This window comes from Trichechus manatus, unplaced genomic scaffold (genome assembly GCF_000243295.1).
Source record: "Trichechus manatus latirostris isolate Lorelei unplaced genomic scaffold, TriManLat1.0 scaffold00039, whole genome shotgun sequence".
In the NCBI taxonomy this organism is placed as follows: domain Eukaryota; kingdom Metazoa; phylum Chordata; class Mammalia; order Sirenia; family Trichechidae; genus Trichechus; species Trichechus manatus.
The window spans coordinates 8,847,931-8,866,835 of record NW_004443975.1 but is presented as its reverse complement, the minus strand read 5'-3'; the positions used below and the strand labels follow the sequence as shown (position 1 = coordinate 8,866,835).

General features: G+C 36.1%; 1 protein-coding gene across 5 annotated transcripts in view; it reads right to left on the bottom strand.

Moving 5' to 3' along the window:
- CDC42BPA (CDC42 binding protein kinase alpha) overlaps nt 1-18,905 on the bottom strand; it is a 338,979-nt gene that overhangs the window by 94,426 nt on the left and 225,648 nt on the right. For 4 of the 5 annotated variants that reach the window (XM_023730922.1, XM_012555417.2, XM_023730924.1 and 1 more), the window contains exons 13-15: nt 16,911-17,153; nt 16,558-16,668; nt 10,426-10,673 (exon numbers count right to left, since the gene is read on the bottom strand). In XM_023730922.1, coding sequence (XP_023586690.1) covers nt 10,426-10,673; nt 16,558-16,668; nt 16,911-17,153 — 602 coding nt within the window. The remainder of the gene's footprint in view (nt 1-10,425; nt 10,674-16,557; nt 16,669-16,910; nt 17,154-18,905) is intronic. The other variant, XM_004375875.3, reaches the window with a different exon arrangement.

Sequence of the window (18,905 nt, the reverse complement as noted above, 5' to 3'; positions counted from 1 at the left end):
GTTATGATGGCTTCATAGAATGTATTCAGAAGTATCGCTTCCTTTTCTATGTTCTGAAATAGTTTGAGTAGTACTGGTGTAAACTCTTCTCTGAATGTTTGATAGAATTCTCCAGTGAAGCCATCTGGGGCTTGAATTTTTTTTTGTTGTTGGAAGTTTTTTTTATTACCTTTTCGATCTCTTCTCTTGTTAGGAGTCTGTTCAGATTTTTAGCATCATTTTGTGTTACTTTGGTTAGGTAGTGTGTTTCTAGAAATTTGTCCACTTTCTCTAGGTTTTCAAATTTTGTTGGAATATATTTTTTTAATAATACTCTGTTATGATCTTTTTTATTCAGTTGGGTCTGTTGTAATGTCCCCCATTTCAATTCTTATTTGTGTTATTTGCATCCTCTCCTGTTTTTGTTTTTTCAGTTTGGCCAGCAGTTTGTTGATTTTGTTGATCCTTTCAAAGAACCAACTTTTGGTTTTGTTGATTCTTTCTACTGTTTTTCTAGGGTCTATTTCATTTGTTTCTGCTCTGATCTTTATTATTTCTTCTGGTGGCTCTCGGCTTTTTTTTGCTGTTCTGCTTTTGTTCGAGTTGTGTAGCTAATGTTTTTATTTTGTCGCTTTCTTCTTTTTGGATGTGTGCATCTATTGCCAAAAATTGTCCTCTGAGGACTGCCTTTGCTGTGTCCCAAAGGTTTTGGTATGATGTGTTTTCCTTCTCGTTTGATTCTAGGAATTTTTTGATTCCATCTGATTTCTTCTATTACCCAGTGGTTTGTAAGCAGGGTGTTATTCAGTGTCCATGTAATTGGTTTTTTCCCTTGCTCTTCCTGTTGTTAATTTCTACCTTGATGGCACTGTGGTCAGCGAAGAGACTTTGTATTCTCTCAGTGTTTTGGATTTTGTTGAGGGTTGCTCTGTGGCCTAACATTTGGTCTATTATGGAGAACGTTCCATGTACACTGGAAAAGAATGTGTACTCTGCAGCTGTCGGGTGGAGTGTTCTATATATGTCTATGAGGTCAACTTGGCTGATTGTGCCCTTTAGTTCTTCTGTATCTTTGTTGAGTTTCTTTCTAGTTGTTCTGTCCTTTACCAAGAGCGGTGTGTGGAAGTCTCCTACTATTATTGTGGAACTGTCAATTTCTCTTTTCAGTCCTGTTAGAGTTTGTTTTATTATGTATTTTGGAACCCTGTCACTGGGTACGTAGATGTTTATCACTGTTATGTCTTCATGATGGATCTTCCCTTTAATCATTATATAGTGCCCTTCTTTGTGTTTTATGGTGGATTTTGTTTTAAAGTCTATTTTATCTGAGATTAGTACTGGCACTCCTGCTTTTTTTTGATAGCTGTCTGCTTGATATATTTTTTTGTATCCTTTAATTTTTAATAAATTTACATCTTTGTTTCTAAGGTGTGTCTCTTGTAGGCAGCATATTGATGGATCCTGTTTTTTTATCCATTCTGTCACTCCCTGTATCTTTATGAGTGCCTTTAGGCTGTTTATATTCAGTATAATTATTGATAGATGTGAGTTTATTGCTATCATTTTGTAGTGCTTTTTTGTGTGGTGCTGACGTTTTCTTTGTTCCTCTTACTCTCCTGTGCTAAATTCCTTTGTGTGTGGATTTTTTTAAATTTCTTTTGTTTTTATAGATTTTGTTTTTACTGAGACTTTGTTTTTCTTCTTTATTCTGATGAGTAGGTTTGTTCACTTTCTTTGTGGTTATCTTGAAATTTATCCTTATCTCACTAGGTTGGAAGCAGTCTATTATTACTTGGTATCACCTTGCCTTCCTCTCTATTAGAAGGTTCTATACTTACACTGTGTATTCCCTCTTTTATTGTTCTGATGTTGTTGTCATTTACATATTAACCTCTCTGGCTCCCTGTTGTAATTCTTTTGGTTTTGGATAGTCCTTGAGAGTTCACTTCCTAGGTTGGTAACTAGCAGGTACTAGCCTGTGTCGTAGATTCAGGCTGTGGTCTGATGTTGTTTGTTCTCAGATTGACGGACTCCCTTTAATAATTCTTGTAAGTCTGGTTTGGTTTTTACATAGTCCCTTAATTTCTGTTTATCTGAAAATGTCCTAATTTCACCATCATATTTGAATGGGTGTTTTGCAGGATATATTATTCTTGATTGGCAATTTTTTTCTTTCAAGGTTTTATACATGGCATCCCACTGCCTTCCTGCCTGCATGGTTTCTGCCGAATAATCCGAGCTTAGTCTTATTGTTTTTCCTCTGTATGTGATTTTTCATGTTTCTCAAGCTGCTCTCAGGATTCTTTCTTTGTCTTTGGTTTTAGTGAGTGTGATTATGATATGCTTTGATGATTTTCTTTTGGGGTCTATCCTATATGGGGTTCGTTGAGCTTCCTGGATGGTCAGCTTTTCATCTTTCATGATATCAGGGAAGTTGTCTGTCAGCAATTCTTCAATGATGCTCTCCGTGTTTTCCATTTTCTCCCCGTTATGGAACTCTGATCACTCGAAAATTTTTGCTTTTGATTGTATCCCACATAATTCTCAGGTTTTCTTCGTTTTTCTTCGTTCTTCTTTTGATTTTTCCTCAGAGTTGTATCCAAGTGTTTGTCTTCAATTTTGCTGATCCTGTTTTCCATCATTTCAAACCTGCTCCTCAGCCTTTCTATGACACTGTCCATTTCTGAAATCTTGTTATTTATCTTTTGGATTTCTAATGGTTGTTTTTGTATGATTTCTAGTTGTGAATTTATTTTGGTATATTGTTCCTGTATTATTTCCTGAATTCTTCCATTTTTTGGTCTGTATTTTCCATGAATTTGTCTGCTTTTTCCATGAATTTGTCAATTTTTTCTCATTTTTGTCTGCTTTTTGCTTCAACTCTTGGATAGTTCTGAATATTAAAGATTTAAATTCCCTATCAGGTAGTTCCAATGCCTTTTCTTCTACTGGAAAGTCATCTGGTGCTTTATTTTGGATGCCTACTGGAACCATCTTGTTCTTTTTTTTAAATATGTTTTGATATTGTCTGCTGTATTCGAGACATTCAGTATTTATTTTCTTTGCTTATTGATTGTAGATATGTTTGTTTCATCCTGCTTTTTTGTTTTATTTGGTTATGTCTGAGCAGGAGGGCTGTGCGTTCTTTGTTGTTTGCTCATCTGTGGGCATGATACTTTTCACCTCCTTGTCCAATGGGCAGGGCCAGTCGCTCAGCTATGTTGCAGCAGGGCAGGTCCAGCTGAAGGGGAGGGGCTGGGATGAGTTGTTTGTGGCACACACTAGGGCGGGTTGGTAATCAGTGCAGGGCAGGTTCCGGTAGGCCATGTCTGTGCTACTTGGGGGTGTGATGTTCAGCACATAGTGCAGGTAGGCAGGTCACTTCTCAATATTTTGATTAAGAAAGGCTACTGTTCCAAACATTTTGTCCATAATCATAAATTAATTTATATCTGAATTTAAATGTTTTAAGAAATATTTTATTTTGAAATAATTTCAATTTTATAGAAAATTTGGAAGAGTAGTATAAAGAATTCCTGTATCCTCTTCAACTAGATTCCCTAATAGTTAATATTTTACTATATTTGCTCCATCACCCTCTCTCTCTGTACCCATTACCAGTAGTGTTTTTCTGAACCATTAAGAAGAAGCTGCAGACATTATGCCCAATTACTCCTAAATACCCCAATCTGTACTTCTCAGAGTCAAGGACACTCTCTGACATAATAAATATGCAACTTTCCAAATTACAAAAATTGACATTGATAGAACACTACCATCCAAATCCATGGGCGCAATTCAAATTTTGCCAACTACTCCAATAACGTCTTCCTTTTTTTTCTAGTTCAGGATCCAGTCCAGAAACATGGCCTGCATTTAGCAGAGATGTCTCTTCAATTTTCTGTGGTCTAGAATAGTTCCTCAGTCTTCCCTACCTCTCATGTCCTTGGCAGTCTTAAAGAGTACAGGCCTTTCACTATAGGGTGACCATCAATTTGAGTCCATCTAATTTTTAGGACTAGAATCACACAATTCATTCCTGCCTAGAATACCACAGAAATGATGCTATGCTCTTCTCAGTGCATCACATCAGGAGGCACATGACAGTGACCTGTACAACACTGACCAAATCTCTTAGGCTAAGAGATAGATGTGATTGGGAATGAGTAGAGTCCTGAGACATGGGATGGGGACCTTTGGGCAGAAACAGATGAGGCTGCAAACTTGAAGCCTCATTTCTCACTGAACCTTCCTTGCAGCCTCATCCTGTCCCCCATGGTCCCTACTACTTGAGGGGCCTTATTTTGCATAAAATCTTTCATTAAATTTACCTGGAGTAGTTGCCTCAAAAGAAGGATGCCAATTATCCTCAATACCTCCCCAGTCACCTGCCTTTATCTCCAGGTACATAATAAGAGTTAAGATCCCAACATAGGCCAGATATAGAAGTAAAGGAGATGATTATACAATGAAGGAGTTGTAGGATCTTTCTGATCTGTATTAGAGGGAGTATGGGCAGCATATAGGAATCAGTTCTAAGGGTTTGGGCCAAAGGAGATTAAATAAAAACTAAATACAGATAAATTTATCAAATGGGTGTATTCACTGGGGATTTTTGATTTAATATGTTGTGTCTCAATACTGAGATGTAGTTTTTCACCACTAGGTTGGTCAACTGAAGCATGGACCCAACAGTGGCCTACAATCAATGGCCTTGAGATTCCAGAACTTACTTGGCATAGAGTAAAGAGTCTACTGGCTCAGAAAGATGAGAATGTTGGAATGCATCTATTATGGGCAACCTGATCAACCACCCCCTAACCATACTCTTGGGAACACCCAAGACCACTGTCTTCACCTAGGCATTAATAAATATATTAGCGAGAGAGAATGACAGCATACTCAAAAAGCACTGTGGTTGCTGTCCTATGAGTCTGGAGGTTATGGTGGAGGATAGTACAATGGAACACGGTTCCCTGATTTTATTGAAAATAGTGGTATCCAAATGGGTGTGACGGTCAAGGTTGTGTATCAACTTGGTTGGACCATTATTCTCAGTGGTTTGGCAGTTATATAATGATATAGTTTGGCAGTTATGTAATGAGGTAATTATCCTCCATTCTGTGATCTGATGTGAGCAGCCAATCAGTTGAAAAGGGAGTTTCCTTGGGAGTGTGGCCTGCATCCAATATATATAGGTGTTCTAGCAAAGTTCACTCTCTCTGGATCCTGCATCTGACTCATCATCCTCTGACCTCTGGTTCTTGGGATGTGAGCCAGGAGCCTGTTTCCAGACCTGTAGATGCTGGGTTTCACCAGCTCCTGCAACTCTGTGAGCCAGCAGCCTTCTGCCTGACCTGCTGATTTTGGGTTTGTCAGCCCCTGCAACCACATGAGTCAGGAGAAACCTCCAGCCTGATGCTTGACCCACAGATTAGAGACTTGTCATCTTCCACAACTGCATGAGCCATTTCCTTGAGATAAATCTCTCTCTATATATATTTATATATAGTTTTCACTGGTTTTGCTCCTCTAGAGAACCCAGCCTAAGACAGTGGGTTTGTACCATCTGTTTCATTCTGAGAAGTCACTTATGACTGTTCCAAATCCAAATCTTTCCCCTTAAAATTAAAAAAAATCACTCATTTTTTTACACACTCATTTGTTTTTAATTAATAAACAGATCTATCTGCTAAATAACATCTACTTTGTTTTTCATCTGAATATATGAGGAAGACATCTGTGATTTGCAGACTTCCTGATTATGCTCACCTTATCTGAATATGCATATACTATAAAATTTGGGAAAAGGAAGAGGCTAGGGAAAGAGGATATATGGACCACAAAATGATTCTTTATGCTCAGCTCTAATTTATACAGAAAATTCTCAATTAAATTTTCAGTGGTTCTCTCAATACTGTCAGCTCTCCCTCTCTTTTTCTCCCCCTCCCTTCTTTCTTTCTACACATATACATATAAATACCAAACAAATTTAACATTATAAAACTTATTTAAAATTATGGTTCTGGGAGGCAGGACTGATATATCCTTAAAGATAAACACAGTTCTAACCGACTTATAAAAAACCTCCTAAGGAAGAAAGGGGAAGCAGTTTTTGCAGACTGTGTTGTCATGTAGACCAAGAGGCTTATATGTATAGCAGTCTGATGGAGGATACAGCAGCAAATGAAACTCAGTGTGGATCAGGCTGGGGTAATTTCATACCTGATTGCTTTCAAGTCAACAGAGAACATAATTAGTAGCTGATTTTAAAAGTATAATCTTAAAAATCCTTTATATCATTACATTATTAAAGAAATTAAATAAATTCAAGGAAAATAAATCATTCTCTTTCCAAGAAACGTGTCACTTTGCTTATTATCTATAGCCAACATGTGAAATTTAGTTATGCTTCAGAATCTTCCCTGACACAGATGCAACTTTAAAAACAAATAACAACAACGAAAAATTAAAAAGAAGCCTCCTTTCAGAAAAAATATTTACGTGAACTCACTTGGATGCTATAAATTGAGTAAAATTTCTATGTTAAAACCATTCTTGCTTTTTCCTATAAGCATTAAATAAGCTGAAGTCTCTCCCATCTTAAAACAAAATAAACTCTCCCCTAATCCCTATGTTCTACTTAATTTGCCACTTTCCTTTACCTCCCATTCACTGGGAAGCATCTTGTAATCTCAGTCAGTTTGCTGTGTCCACTTCCTCATCACTACATTGTTCTTCACCAGCCTAATATCTGGCTTCTGCCTATGCCATCACAAAAAAAAAAAAAAAAAAAACAAAAAAAACCTGCTCTAACAAAAATCACAATTGATCTTCTTCTTATTCTATCCAGTCTACTGGCTACCTTTGACAATATAGTCCATTCCCTTCCTCTTGAAATGCTATCTTTCCGTGGCTTCAGTGACACTACACTCTCCTGATTTTCAGACTACATCTCTGGCTTCTTCTCAGCTGCCTTGTGAACTCTTCTTCTGTCCTTTTCTTACATGTCAATGCTCCTCGGTATTCTGTCTCATATGCTCATGTCTTCTCTACACATTCTCCTAAAGCATCTCATCTATTACACTACTGGTTTCAATTATTATCTTTTATGCTGATGACCTTTGAATCTACATCTGAAGCTCTGCTGGGTTTCAAACTACTGACTTGATACCTCTACAAGGAAGTCTCAAATTCAACATATCCAACTCAACAGGAGAGGCTCAACATGTGAACAAATCCCCACCATTCTATCTACTTTCATCTGTAGGCTGTGTCTAAATACTCTACTTTCTCATCTGTTACTATATGTTAAAAAAATGCAGGATTGGAGAAGGCACCTGTACTAAGTACACTGCTCCAGCAATTCTCCCCACTATCTCCTGAATTATCTATTGGATGATTTCTAACCAATGACAAGCATTTTGCTATTTCTCCCATTTAAAAAAAAAAATCAAAAAACAAAAAGGAAAAAAAGCTTCTTTTAAGATCAATTTCTCCTCTAGCTACTACCCTATTTCACTGCTTGCCTTTATAATAAACCACTCCAAATAATAGTAGTTTTGTCTTATGCTGTCTGCAATTGCTCTTCTACAATACTCCCTTGATCCTACTCTAGGGTGTTTGACTCAACTCTTCCACTGAAATTGCTCTTCTTAAGGTCACCAATGACACTCATATCTCTAAACTCAATGGCCAGTATTTAGTCCTCATTCCAGTTGATTCAGACCTCACCTTATTTGACATGTTATCAGATTTGACATATTTTCTTCACTTGGCTTTCAGAACACCAAATTTGTCTGGTTTTCCTCCATATCATTCTTTTTGCTCTTTCTATATCCACTTCGCTACTTCTTCCTCATCTCCTAACTTCTAAAGATTGGACCTCTTTGCTACCTACACTTATTAAGTGATCTCATATAGTCTCACAGCTTTACATATCATGTGAGAGATAAATACTCTCAGGATTTTATCTCCAGCCCCTAAAAATCCAGGCTTGTCTAAACAACTGCCTACTTGATATCTCCAACCTGATGTCTAATGCTGTTATTGTTGTTAGGTGCCATCAAGATTCATACTTCGTACATTCCACGTTCCAATTATTATGGATGTTTGCAGCTGTTTCTTCTCATTTTGAGTTATGCCACATCAGCAAATGAAGGTCCCAAAAGCTTGACTCCATCCATGTCATTAAGGTCGACTCTACTTTGAGGAGGCAGCTCTTCCCCAGTCGTATTTTGAGTGCCTTCCAACCTGAGGGGTGCATCTTCTGGCACTATATGAGATAATGCTCTGCTGCTATTCATAAGCTTTTCACTGGCTAGTTTTTTTCAGAAGTAGACCGCCAGGTCCTTCTTCCTAGTCTGTCTTAGTCTGGAAGCTCAGCTGGTACCTGTCCACCATGGGTGAGCCTGTTGGTATTTGAATACCAGTGGCATGGCTTCCAGCATCACAGCAACATGCAAGCCCCCCTAGTATGGAAAACTGACAGACCTGAGGGAAGACGTCTGATAGGTGTCTCAAAATTAACTTGTTTGTAGTCTTCCTCTCTAAATGTTAACTATATTCTCCCAATTACTCAGGCCAAAACCTTATTATTATTCTTGATTCTTCTCTATCCCTCACATGCCACATCCGGTCTGTCAGCAAATCACATTATCCTTACCTCCACAGAATATTAGAGTTTGAACATTTCTTACTACCCCTTCTGTCATTACCCTTGGCCAAAGCCACTACCATCTTTTGCTTGGATTATTACAATAGCCTTCTAAGTGGTCTCACTGCTTTTGCTCTTACCCTCAATCAGACTATTCTCAACCTAGCAGTCAGAGTAATCTTGTTAAAACATAAGTCAGTACTTGTCACTTTTCTGTTCAAAACCCTGCAATACTTCCTTCCAATGGTTTCACTCAGAGTAAATGCCTGTGAGCTGGGTGACTCTGACTTATAAGGCCGTATATGATCTGGCCTGTTATCTCTCTGACTCACCTCTTATTATTCTCTCTCCTTAATTCACCTTCAGCTACACTGGCCTCCTTATTATTTTTTGAACAAACTTGTTCTCCATGTGAAGTGTTCTTCCCATATATCTGTATAGGCACCTCCTTCACTTTCTTTAATCTTTACTGAGAAATCACCTTCGTGACATAATTTACCCTGGCCCTTCTATATATAATTCAGCACACAACCTCATGCTTCATTAGCCATTCCCTGCTTTATTTTTTGTTTTTGGCATTCATTATTTTCTAATAGATTCTATCATTTACTTATTTTGTAGTGCCTTTCATCATAACTGAAGGAAAGCCCCATAAGGACAGGGAATTTTTGCCTATTTGTTCACTGCAATATTCCCAGGGCCTATAACAGTCCCTGGCATAAAGGCTCTAAAAATTTTCTTCTTGAATGAACGAATGAATGTACCAAATTGAACAAACTTGGATTTCCAATACCCAGTATAAGTTGAGAATGACAATAATATATACATTCAGTCACCTGAATTATAGAAACCTGAGTATCACTAATAACTTCCCCTGCTCCCTAATTTCTCACATCTGGTCATTATGTCCTCTACATTCTGTCTGCTCAGTAAACCGAAAACCCATTGCCACCGAGTCAATTCCGACTCATAGCAACCCTACAGGAAGAGCAGAATAGCTCCATAGGGTTTCTAAGACTATAATCTTTACAAAAGTAGACCGCCACATCTTTCACCCAGAGTGGCTTGTGGGTACAAACTGCCGATCTTTCAGTTAGCAGCTGAGTGCCTTAACCATTGTGTCACCAGGGCTGCTGTCTTCTCAGTAGACCTCTTGAATCCATCTACCTCTCTATCTTCTCCACCACTACTTGAGGTCTATATACCTCATCTCTCACAGCTGGGATTCCTATCTCCAGTCTGCTCCTTCCAATCCATTTTCCATACAGGAGTAAGAGTGATCGTTTACAAGTATAATCATGTCAATATCCTAAGAATAAAGTCCACATTCCTTACACTCCTTCATGATCTTGACTCTACTTTCCTTTCTAGCCTCATCTGTCACCATTTCCATCTTACTTTTTATGCTTCAAGCATAGTGAACAACTTTCATTTTCTCAATGTGCCATGTTCTTTATTTCCTTTAAGATCTAGTACATTCTGTTATCTGTGCCTAGACACTCTTCCCTCCTCAGCTATGTCTTTCTTATTCCTAAGGTCTTAGCTTAGAAATAATTTTCTTCAGGAAGCCTATGCATATCTAAGTTACATTTTGTATCTCTCTTATGTGTGTTCCTATACTTATCCTATTTGCTTCCCTACCATACTGCACTGTAATTTTCTATTTACTAATCTTGACTTTGGTCTCCTTGAGGGCTGGATGTGTTTTATTTTCTAAGTATCTCCAGTACCCGACACATAAGGGGTACTCAATAAGTATTTAATGTATGAGCAAATAGCTTGATTCTTACCTCTCTCTCCTGGTCTTTTCCAATTTGTCTTTCAAAACCATAATTTCTTTGTTGAGAGCAAGTTGCTGGCCTTCTGAATCATGCAGCTCTTTCTTCAGATTTTTAATTTCATTTGCATGTATTCCTTCTCTTTTAGATAATTCTTCTTCATAAAAAATGCTTTTCTTTTCAAAATCAGTCTTTAGTTTGGTTATCTCTTGCTGATGTTCTATGCTGCACACTCCTGGTGAATAACTAATTTGTTTTTGCTAAAAAGTAATAACAAAAGATTAGTTCATCTATAAGAATAATAAAATACTAAATAATAACTCCTTTCTGTAATATAAAAAGGACTGTTCATATAAAAATATTATTTTTATGAATTATTACATAATACTGTTTCTATATTAAAGTTATTAACCTTTTATCTGCCATATGTTGCAAATATTTTTCTCAGCATATTTTCCTTTATGATCTATGCCTTTTGTTATATTTTAAAAGTCTTCTTCAAATCAAGATTATATATTTACCTGTATTTTCTGCTCGTACTTATATGATTCCTTATTTTACATTTAAATTTCTAATTTATTTGGAATTATTGTTGGTGTAGACACAAAAACCCAAACTCATTACCGCTGAGTCGATTTGGACTCATAGCGACCCTACAGGACAGAGTAGAACTGCCCCATAGGGTTTACAAGGAATGGCTGGTGGATTCGAACTGCTGACCTTTTGGTTAGCAGCTGAGCTCTTAACCATTACGCCACCAGGGCTCCGCTGGTGTACAGACTAAGTGAAAAATCTATCCTATATGTGATGAGGAACAATGAAAGCTTTTTAAGCACGTTTGTAAAAGATTAAATTGGGGGATAGGATGGTAGAGGGAGAATGTACAAAAAAGAGGGGCTTTTGCAATAGTTCAGGGAAAAATGACAAAGATCTAAACTACCATCTCCTTCACATGCACGCCAGAAAAAATGATAAGTCTCTTGCTTTCAGGTAGGGCATCTAAGAAGGAGGAGAAATTTGGTTGAAATCCACCTTTTCTGAAATTAGTTTCAAATATATTCTTAAGAATAAAGAAGAAAACAAAGTCCAAAGATTCTGGCTAAAGGGTAAAAAGAAACATACAGACTGGGGATTACGACTGAAATTTCTTCAGCATTGTAACTTTCCTAAGTTCATTGTTTTGTTATACTCTATTTTCCCCAGGTGATCAGCAATAAAACTTTTAAAATTAAAAGAACCTACGGGGTTTTGTTTATTGACAACAAGGAATCAGGAGCTAGAGGACTTTGTGTCCTTTTCTAAAGACAGTCTTTAGGGGCAGAAAAACTGGTAACGGTAGCTGACTTAAAGTAGAAAGAAAAATATGCTGGCTTTTACACATTTAAAGTCTATAATTTAAAAAAAAATGAAGGTATCAATGTAGGCCACAAAGATGGCTCTGGGGTGTCCATTATTTAATTAGGTGCCCAAATACTCAACCACTTGTTCAAAAAATATTTATGAAGTACCTACCAGGTGCCAGACCCAGATTGTCCAGTGGTTTCTGAGGCATCCTGGCATGAAAAGCTCTGCTTATACTGGGATGAACCAGAGCAGTCATATTCTTTCTCTTAGACATCTCTATGAGAATGATGCCTCACTCTGCATCAGCAGCTCCCACCTCTCGTCTATACTACTCTTTCGTTTTCCTAATCACCTTAAGGACTTTTAGTTTGTTGTCCTGTTTACTTTAGTTTAGCTACCTAGATAGCTGCAACATGTACTAGAAAAGCTACAAGCAAGAATTATTCTGAAATCAAAACCTTAGAAAGATACAAGCAAAAAATTTATAGACTCATCACTCATTGATAAGGATATAAAAAGCAAAATAAAATATTGATAGACAAAATTAAACCACTACAAAATGATAGCGTTTACTGCATGCACTGAAGCTAATTTAATCTTATCAAACTTATTAAAAACCTATATAATAAAGTGCATTATTTTAAAGATTAAATTAAAAAAAAAATTGATAATCTCAGTAGGTACTCCCACTTAAAAGTACTTGATAAAATCCAATACCACTTCCAAATACTACCCCAAGTAAAACCACAAAAAAAGACTACAGTGTTTTTTCTAACTTAAAAAGTATCAATTTCAAGCTAACAGACAAAATAATAATGGTGAAACATCAAAAGTACATACAATAAAGTCAGGAATAATATCAACAAAAAGGATGTCTTCTACTACCACTTTAACTTAGTATTAGTTTTAGATAGTTGTCTGACCAAGTAACATGTGAAATAGTTAAAAGAAATGAATATGAAAAGACAAGTAATAATAACATTATTATTTCCATTTAATATAATTGTTCACCCAGAAAATCCAAACGGATGTACTGAAAAGCATTAGAATTGACCGGGTTCATTAAAACAATAGCATATAAGATAAAAACAAATCAAGAATATATTTAGATATTAGGATAAACAATGAGAAAACATAAAAGGAGAAGATTTCATTGTTAACAGCCAAAACAAACAAAACCATCATGTAATAATACACACATATGAGGAATTCTAATAGTGAGAAATCTGTCTGATTTATATGAAGAAAACCACAAACATTTATAAAAGACAAAAAAGACTTGAAACAATGTGGAAAAATACCAAATATTTGAATGGGAAAGTTAAATGTAGATGTATTCAATTTTTCTCATATTATCTTCCATATAATTCTAATTAATATTTAAAAAACAAAAAACACAACTCTGTGTGTGTGTGGAAATGGAAACATATGCTTCTAGTCCATAGGCAAGTATAAACTAGTAAAATACCAAAGAAGTCTTAAAAGACAAGGACAGTAAAGAGGGGAAGGAGAGGAGTCTTTTCAGATATTAAAAGATACTCTAAGCCTTTAAAAGTTAAAGTATCACTGTACTAGGATGAGGAAATGGAAACATATTAATGACCAAACAGAACTCCCCAAATTAATAATTTAATTCAGTATATAAGGCATCATCAATCAATGGGAAAGGCAGTGATCAATTAATAAATGCAACTAGAACCACCACCTAGTAATAAAAGAAAAAAAAAAAAGATTCTCACATTATGCCAGTTAGCAAAACAAATTCCAAATGGATTAAATATTTTTAAACCCCATAGATATATCCAGAAGAAAGCAGAATTAAATACTTATCAAAACTCTGAAAAGAGAGGAACAAGCCAAGCTTTGAAGCAATAGAAGAAAACACTGAGGAAAAGATAAACAAATCTGTAATTTTAAAAAGAAAGAAGACCAAAATAAGGCAAAGTGATAAATTAGTAAAATAGTTGCTGAAAATATAAATAGAATTTTTACTTTGTAGAGTTTATATAAACTGATAATAACATTAAGACTACAATATTTAATGGGCAAGTAACAAGTAATTCACAAAAAAGAAAATATGATTAATAAACAATCTACGAAGAAACCAAGAAATGTAAAAAAGCAGATAGTCTTTGTCCTATCATATTTGCAAAGGTTTGTGGCATGTAACAAGCACCTCACAGTGATCTGACAGTTTCATTTCTAGGTATCTGTTCCATGGAAATGATACAGGAAAAGAAGGATATAAAGGTGTTCATGGCAATTATAATACACACACATTCTACTACTACAAAATATTTAGTAGTAGAGAATCAACTAAGTGGATACTCTTCTTGGACTATTTACAGTCATTAAATAATGTTTGTGACAATTTTGTAATAAAAAAAAAAATCAAACCTGTTGTTGTTGAGTCGATTCTGACTCATAGCGACCTATACAACAGAGTAAAACTGCCCCACAGGGCTTCCAAGGAGCAGCCTGGTGGATTAGAAATGCCTAACTTTTGGTTAGCAGCCACAGCTCTTAACCACTGAGCCACTAGGGCTCCAATTTTGTAATAACAGGTGAAAATGCTTATAGTACATTGCTAAGTGAAAAATACATGGTAAAAACTCTTATCTGATCAAAACCACTGAAAAGTATTCTTACTGGAGTAAAGATTGGCATAACCTTCTAAGAGGGCCAAAATATGATTAAAAATTTTATGTGTGTACATCTTTTGACAAAGAAATCACACTTCTAGAAAATTATCCTAAGGAAATTATAGGATGATAATTAATCACAGTTTACACATATTGATCCTATATTATGTGCCAGGTCCTTGGCTAAGCACTTTAAATGCATTAACTTATTTATTAAGGAGCCCTGATGGTGTCATGGTTAAGTGCTTGCTGTTAACTGAAAGGCTGGAGGTTCAAACCCATGCAGTGGCTCTGTGGGATAAAGACCTGGTGATCTGCTCCCGTAAAGATTACAGAAAACTCTATGGGCAGTTCTACTCTGTCACATGAGGTCACTGTGAGTCAAAAATTGACTTGATGGCACCTAACAATAACAACACCATTTACTGACTAGTTTATTATCCCAAATTTATAAATGACCAAGAGATTAAGTGACTTTGACAAGTATGTAAATATATGTGCTTGAAAGTTTTCACCGTGGCAGCGTTTATTATAGCAAAAAATAAAGAGCAAACTACTAGACAGAACATGACGCTGAGAATGAGAAACTTGGGTTTAAGTTGTTCTCTGCTACTTCTGGTTACAAAATCCTAACCTCTCTGGTCTCGACTTCCTCAAATGTAAATAATTTCTAAAACTTCTTCCAGTTTGTACTTCATGCTTGTGTTTTATTGCCCAAAGCACCTGAAAACAGAGTAGGCCCTGACTGAAAATTACTCAAGACTGTAATACAGTGACTGCTCTAGAAACATGTTGTCATTAGGCGCCATACAGAATTGTCAGATAAAAAGTTAGGCTCTGATCAATTTTACCACAACCTTCATTCACTGATTTAACAAATATACTGAATAACTATTAAATATCTGGCCCTGTGCCAAGTTAATAATATCCCTGTCTCTTTTTTCATTAAGCTAGCTCACAGTTTAGGTGGGGAGATAGGTGTGTTAATAAATAATTATAGTAAGAGTGATGCTAGACATATCAACAGAATTTTAAATCAGCACAGGAACAGGAGTACCTAGACTTTCTGAGATGATACTCAAGTTGTTTCTTATATTTGCTAGATGAATATGACCCTAGACTAGGCATAGTTATGCAAGCAGTGGGTGGAAGTGGGAGCTGGCAGGAAATACAGAGGAAACAGGATGTGCAAGGGTTCTAGAGTCAAGAAAAAGCAAACACCATATTCAGACACCATATTCATTTAATGCTGTGGAAGTATGTCAATTTAATCCTAATTCTCTCACTTTGACATACATGATATCATTATAGCTAATAATTTATGAGCACTCATGATGTGTTAGTTTACGTGTGAATGTATGTATTTCTAACAGAAAACCAATGAGATAGTTTTACAGATGAGATAATTAAGGCATAAAGAGTTTAAATGATTTGTCCAGCATCACACAGCTAGTAACTGGTGAAGCTAGGAGTCAAAAACAGGCAGTCTGACACCAGAGCGGGTACAAGAATTTCCCTTCCATAGCAATTTCTCCTGAAATGTGTCAGCCCCTGCCCACTGTCACCTCATTCCAACACAAGTGTCTGCAATGCCACAAATGAGCCTCTCCTAAGTCATCTACAAGATAGAGGGTCTGGATCTCTATCCCCTCCTCCCAGGCAGATTCCCAGTACATCTTTCTAAGGTAGGCATCCCTTCATAACTATTTTAACTCCTTCCTGACAGATTTCTTCTCTGCACTAAACATATCTTCCTTTTCCTCCCAGCATAATTAGGCATTCTCTGTTAGCCTCCTGAGGGAGCGCTGGTGGCGCAGTGGTTAAGTGCTTGGCTGATAACTGAAAGGTTGGCAGTTCGAATCTACCAGCCACTCCATGGAAGAAAGATGTGGCAATCTGCTTCCATAAAATTTAAAGCATTGAAAACCCTATGGGGTAGTTCTACTGTCCTATAGGGTCGCTATGAGTCGGAATTGACTCAATGGCAATGAGCTTTTTGTTTTTTATCAGCCTCCTATTGATAAGAATGAGGAGTAAGTAACAACACGAGGTTTGAAAGGATATCTAGTTTTCACTCTACACTGAGGAGAGCACATAAGCTCCTATCAGGCCTAAAGAGAAGAAAATTAAACTTCACAAATCTGAAATCAAAAGATACCTTCAATCCCTCCAATTCATTTTCCAGTTGCTTAGAATAGTGCTCGCTCTGTTCACGCAGTTTTCTGTCTTTAGATGCTTCAGCAGTTAGAGCTTCTGTATGAACTTCCAGCTTTAAAATAAAATGAAAAAAGTAGATTTCACGATTATAATTGCTTTCCAAACAAAATAGTGTTTTTCCCAATGGAAATTTACCTTGTAATAGGAAGAGAACTCAAATGTTGAAATTCATATTACATAATATTATCAAACTAAAAAAAAACTATTTTTCAAAAATTAAAGAATGAAATATATATTATTTCACTAGTCTGAAAAAGCAGCTTTAATCGCTACAAAATTTGCCTGACTACTAACCTCTTTTTTGGCTCTTTCTGTTCTGCGCAGTTCTTGCCTTAAGCTTTCAACTTTTTGCATCACCAGGTCCACCTCTTCTTCCTTATCTCGGACATGGCGAGCAAGTTTCTGTTTTTGGGTGTGCAATTCTGTTAGTCGCTCATTGATCTCCATGAATTCCTGCATGGCCAGTTTCCTCTGGCAGTGTGCGTCTTTCAGCTCTTTGGATTGGTTTTTTAATCGCTCACTAGCCTGGACTAGTTCCTACAGTTTTGTAAAAAGAATATAAGTTACCAATTCTGCAAGCTAGAGACCAAATTTGGTCACCAAATTGGCTATTATGAAGTCAAGGAGAGCCAAAATTATTTACCTCAAGACAAAATGAAACAAACTACTTTAAAACAAATATTTAGGGCACAGTGCCCTGTTTATATTCTCAATTCCTTACACTAACATGCTAAATGAGATGGAGCAGCTGATTTAGCCTTCTAGTGCCTTAGTTTCTACAAGTAAATAAGGATTGTAGGAATATATACAGTCAAAATACAAATGTTGTTAAATTTAATGGATATCTGTGAGTGTTTTGTTTTTTTTTTTTTAAATTACACTGAATGATTACAAATGATAAAAGCAAGGGTTGCTCCTGATATGGGTATGGACCAGCAGCAAAAACAGAAAGCTAAACCTGAAATTCCCAAACTGCACTGAGAAACTTAGAGGAAGTATAAGTGGACTCAGGTCAGTAGAACCACCTTTTTACAGCAGCAGAAAATGCAAATCTTCATTGGAGGAAAAGAGACTCAATGAAATTCAGATTTTTTCACACATGAAGAGCAAGCAAATATAAGCTCACAATAAAATATTCCCAAACATCAAAAGAACAAACCACCATAACAAGCTACAGAAACAACAAACAATAGAAATAAACCCCAAAGGTATTCGGGTATTAAAATGATCAGATACAGGCATAAAATTTCTATGTATGAAATGTGTAAAGAAATGAAAGAGGAAACCATAAAAATGGGAAAACGACCAAAAAAAGAGAAAAAACTAAATAAAATGACCAGGCAAATTTGTTAAAGAACTTTATGGAACTTTAAGAAATAAAAAATATATACTTGTTAAAATTAAAGACATAAATCTACCAATACAGGAAACTCTACATTTATGAAGCAAGAAAAATGAAAATAAACCCAACCTAAAAACACCAGGAAAATCTTAAAAGAAACCAGTAAAAAAATAAAAATTACCTCCTTTCCCCAAGAAAAACAAAAGATAATTAGAATCAGAACAGACGCCTAAGAAACAACAATGGAAATAGAGACAGTAAAAAATATTTTCAAATAGATGAAAAAATAAGGTATATTGTATACCCAGAAAAATTACTTTCCAAGTATGAGGCTAAAATAATGACAGCTTCATATAAAAAAAAATAACAGAGCATACCACAATCAGATATGCACTAAAAGAACCTCTAAAGTTTTATTTCAGGAAAAAGAAAAATGATTTTAGAAGGAAGCTCTGATATGTGTGCTAACAAAAATTTAAACACAGGCATTTGAAGCAGGCTCTCAGTAAAGAGTTAACATGAACCACTCTTGGGCAACAAGGGAGGGAACAAAGGAGAAGTGGTTGTTCTGGGAAAATATGTACAAAGAACATTCCAGGAATCATGTAATGAAAATGTTCTCAAAAATCACTTACCCAAACTATTATCGAGAAATGTTTGTCGGAAAACAGATTAACCAAATGAAGAAAGAATTTTTTTTTTTTTTTTTGAAATGTGTGCGGTACTGGTCACACTGAACCCTTTTTCAGAATGGCCGAGGACTATGTGCTTTGTGCTGCTCAACTCAAGTTGCTATTCCTCAATAAAACTCTTTGTTCTCAAGAATGTGCGCATTCTCGTCTAGTTGGCATGGCCTCACTAAGATAGTTTGGAAAATCAATGGACACTTTGGGGCTCTTTTGACTTACCTAAATTAGTTTTTCTGTGCAGTAAACCAGAAAATAAGG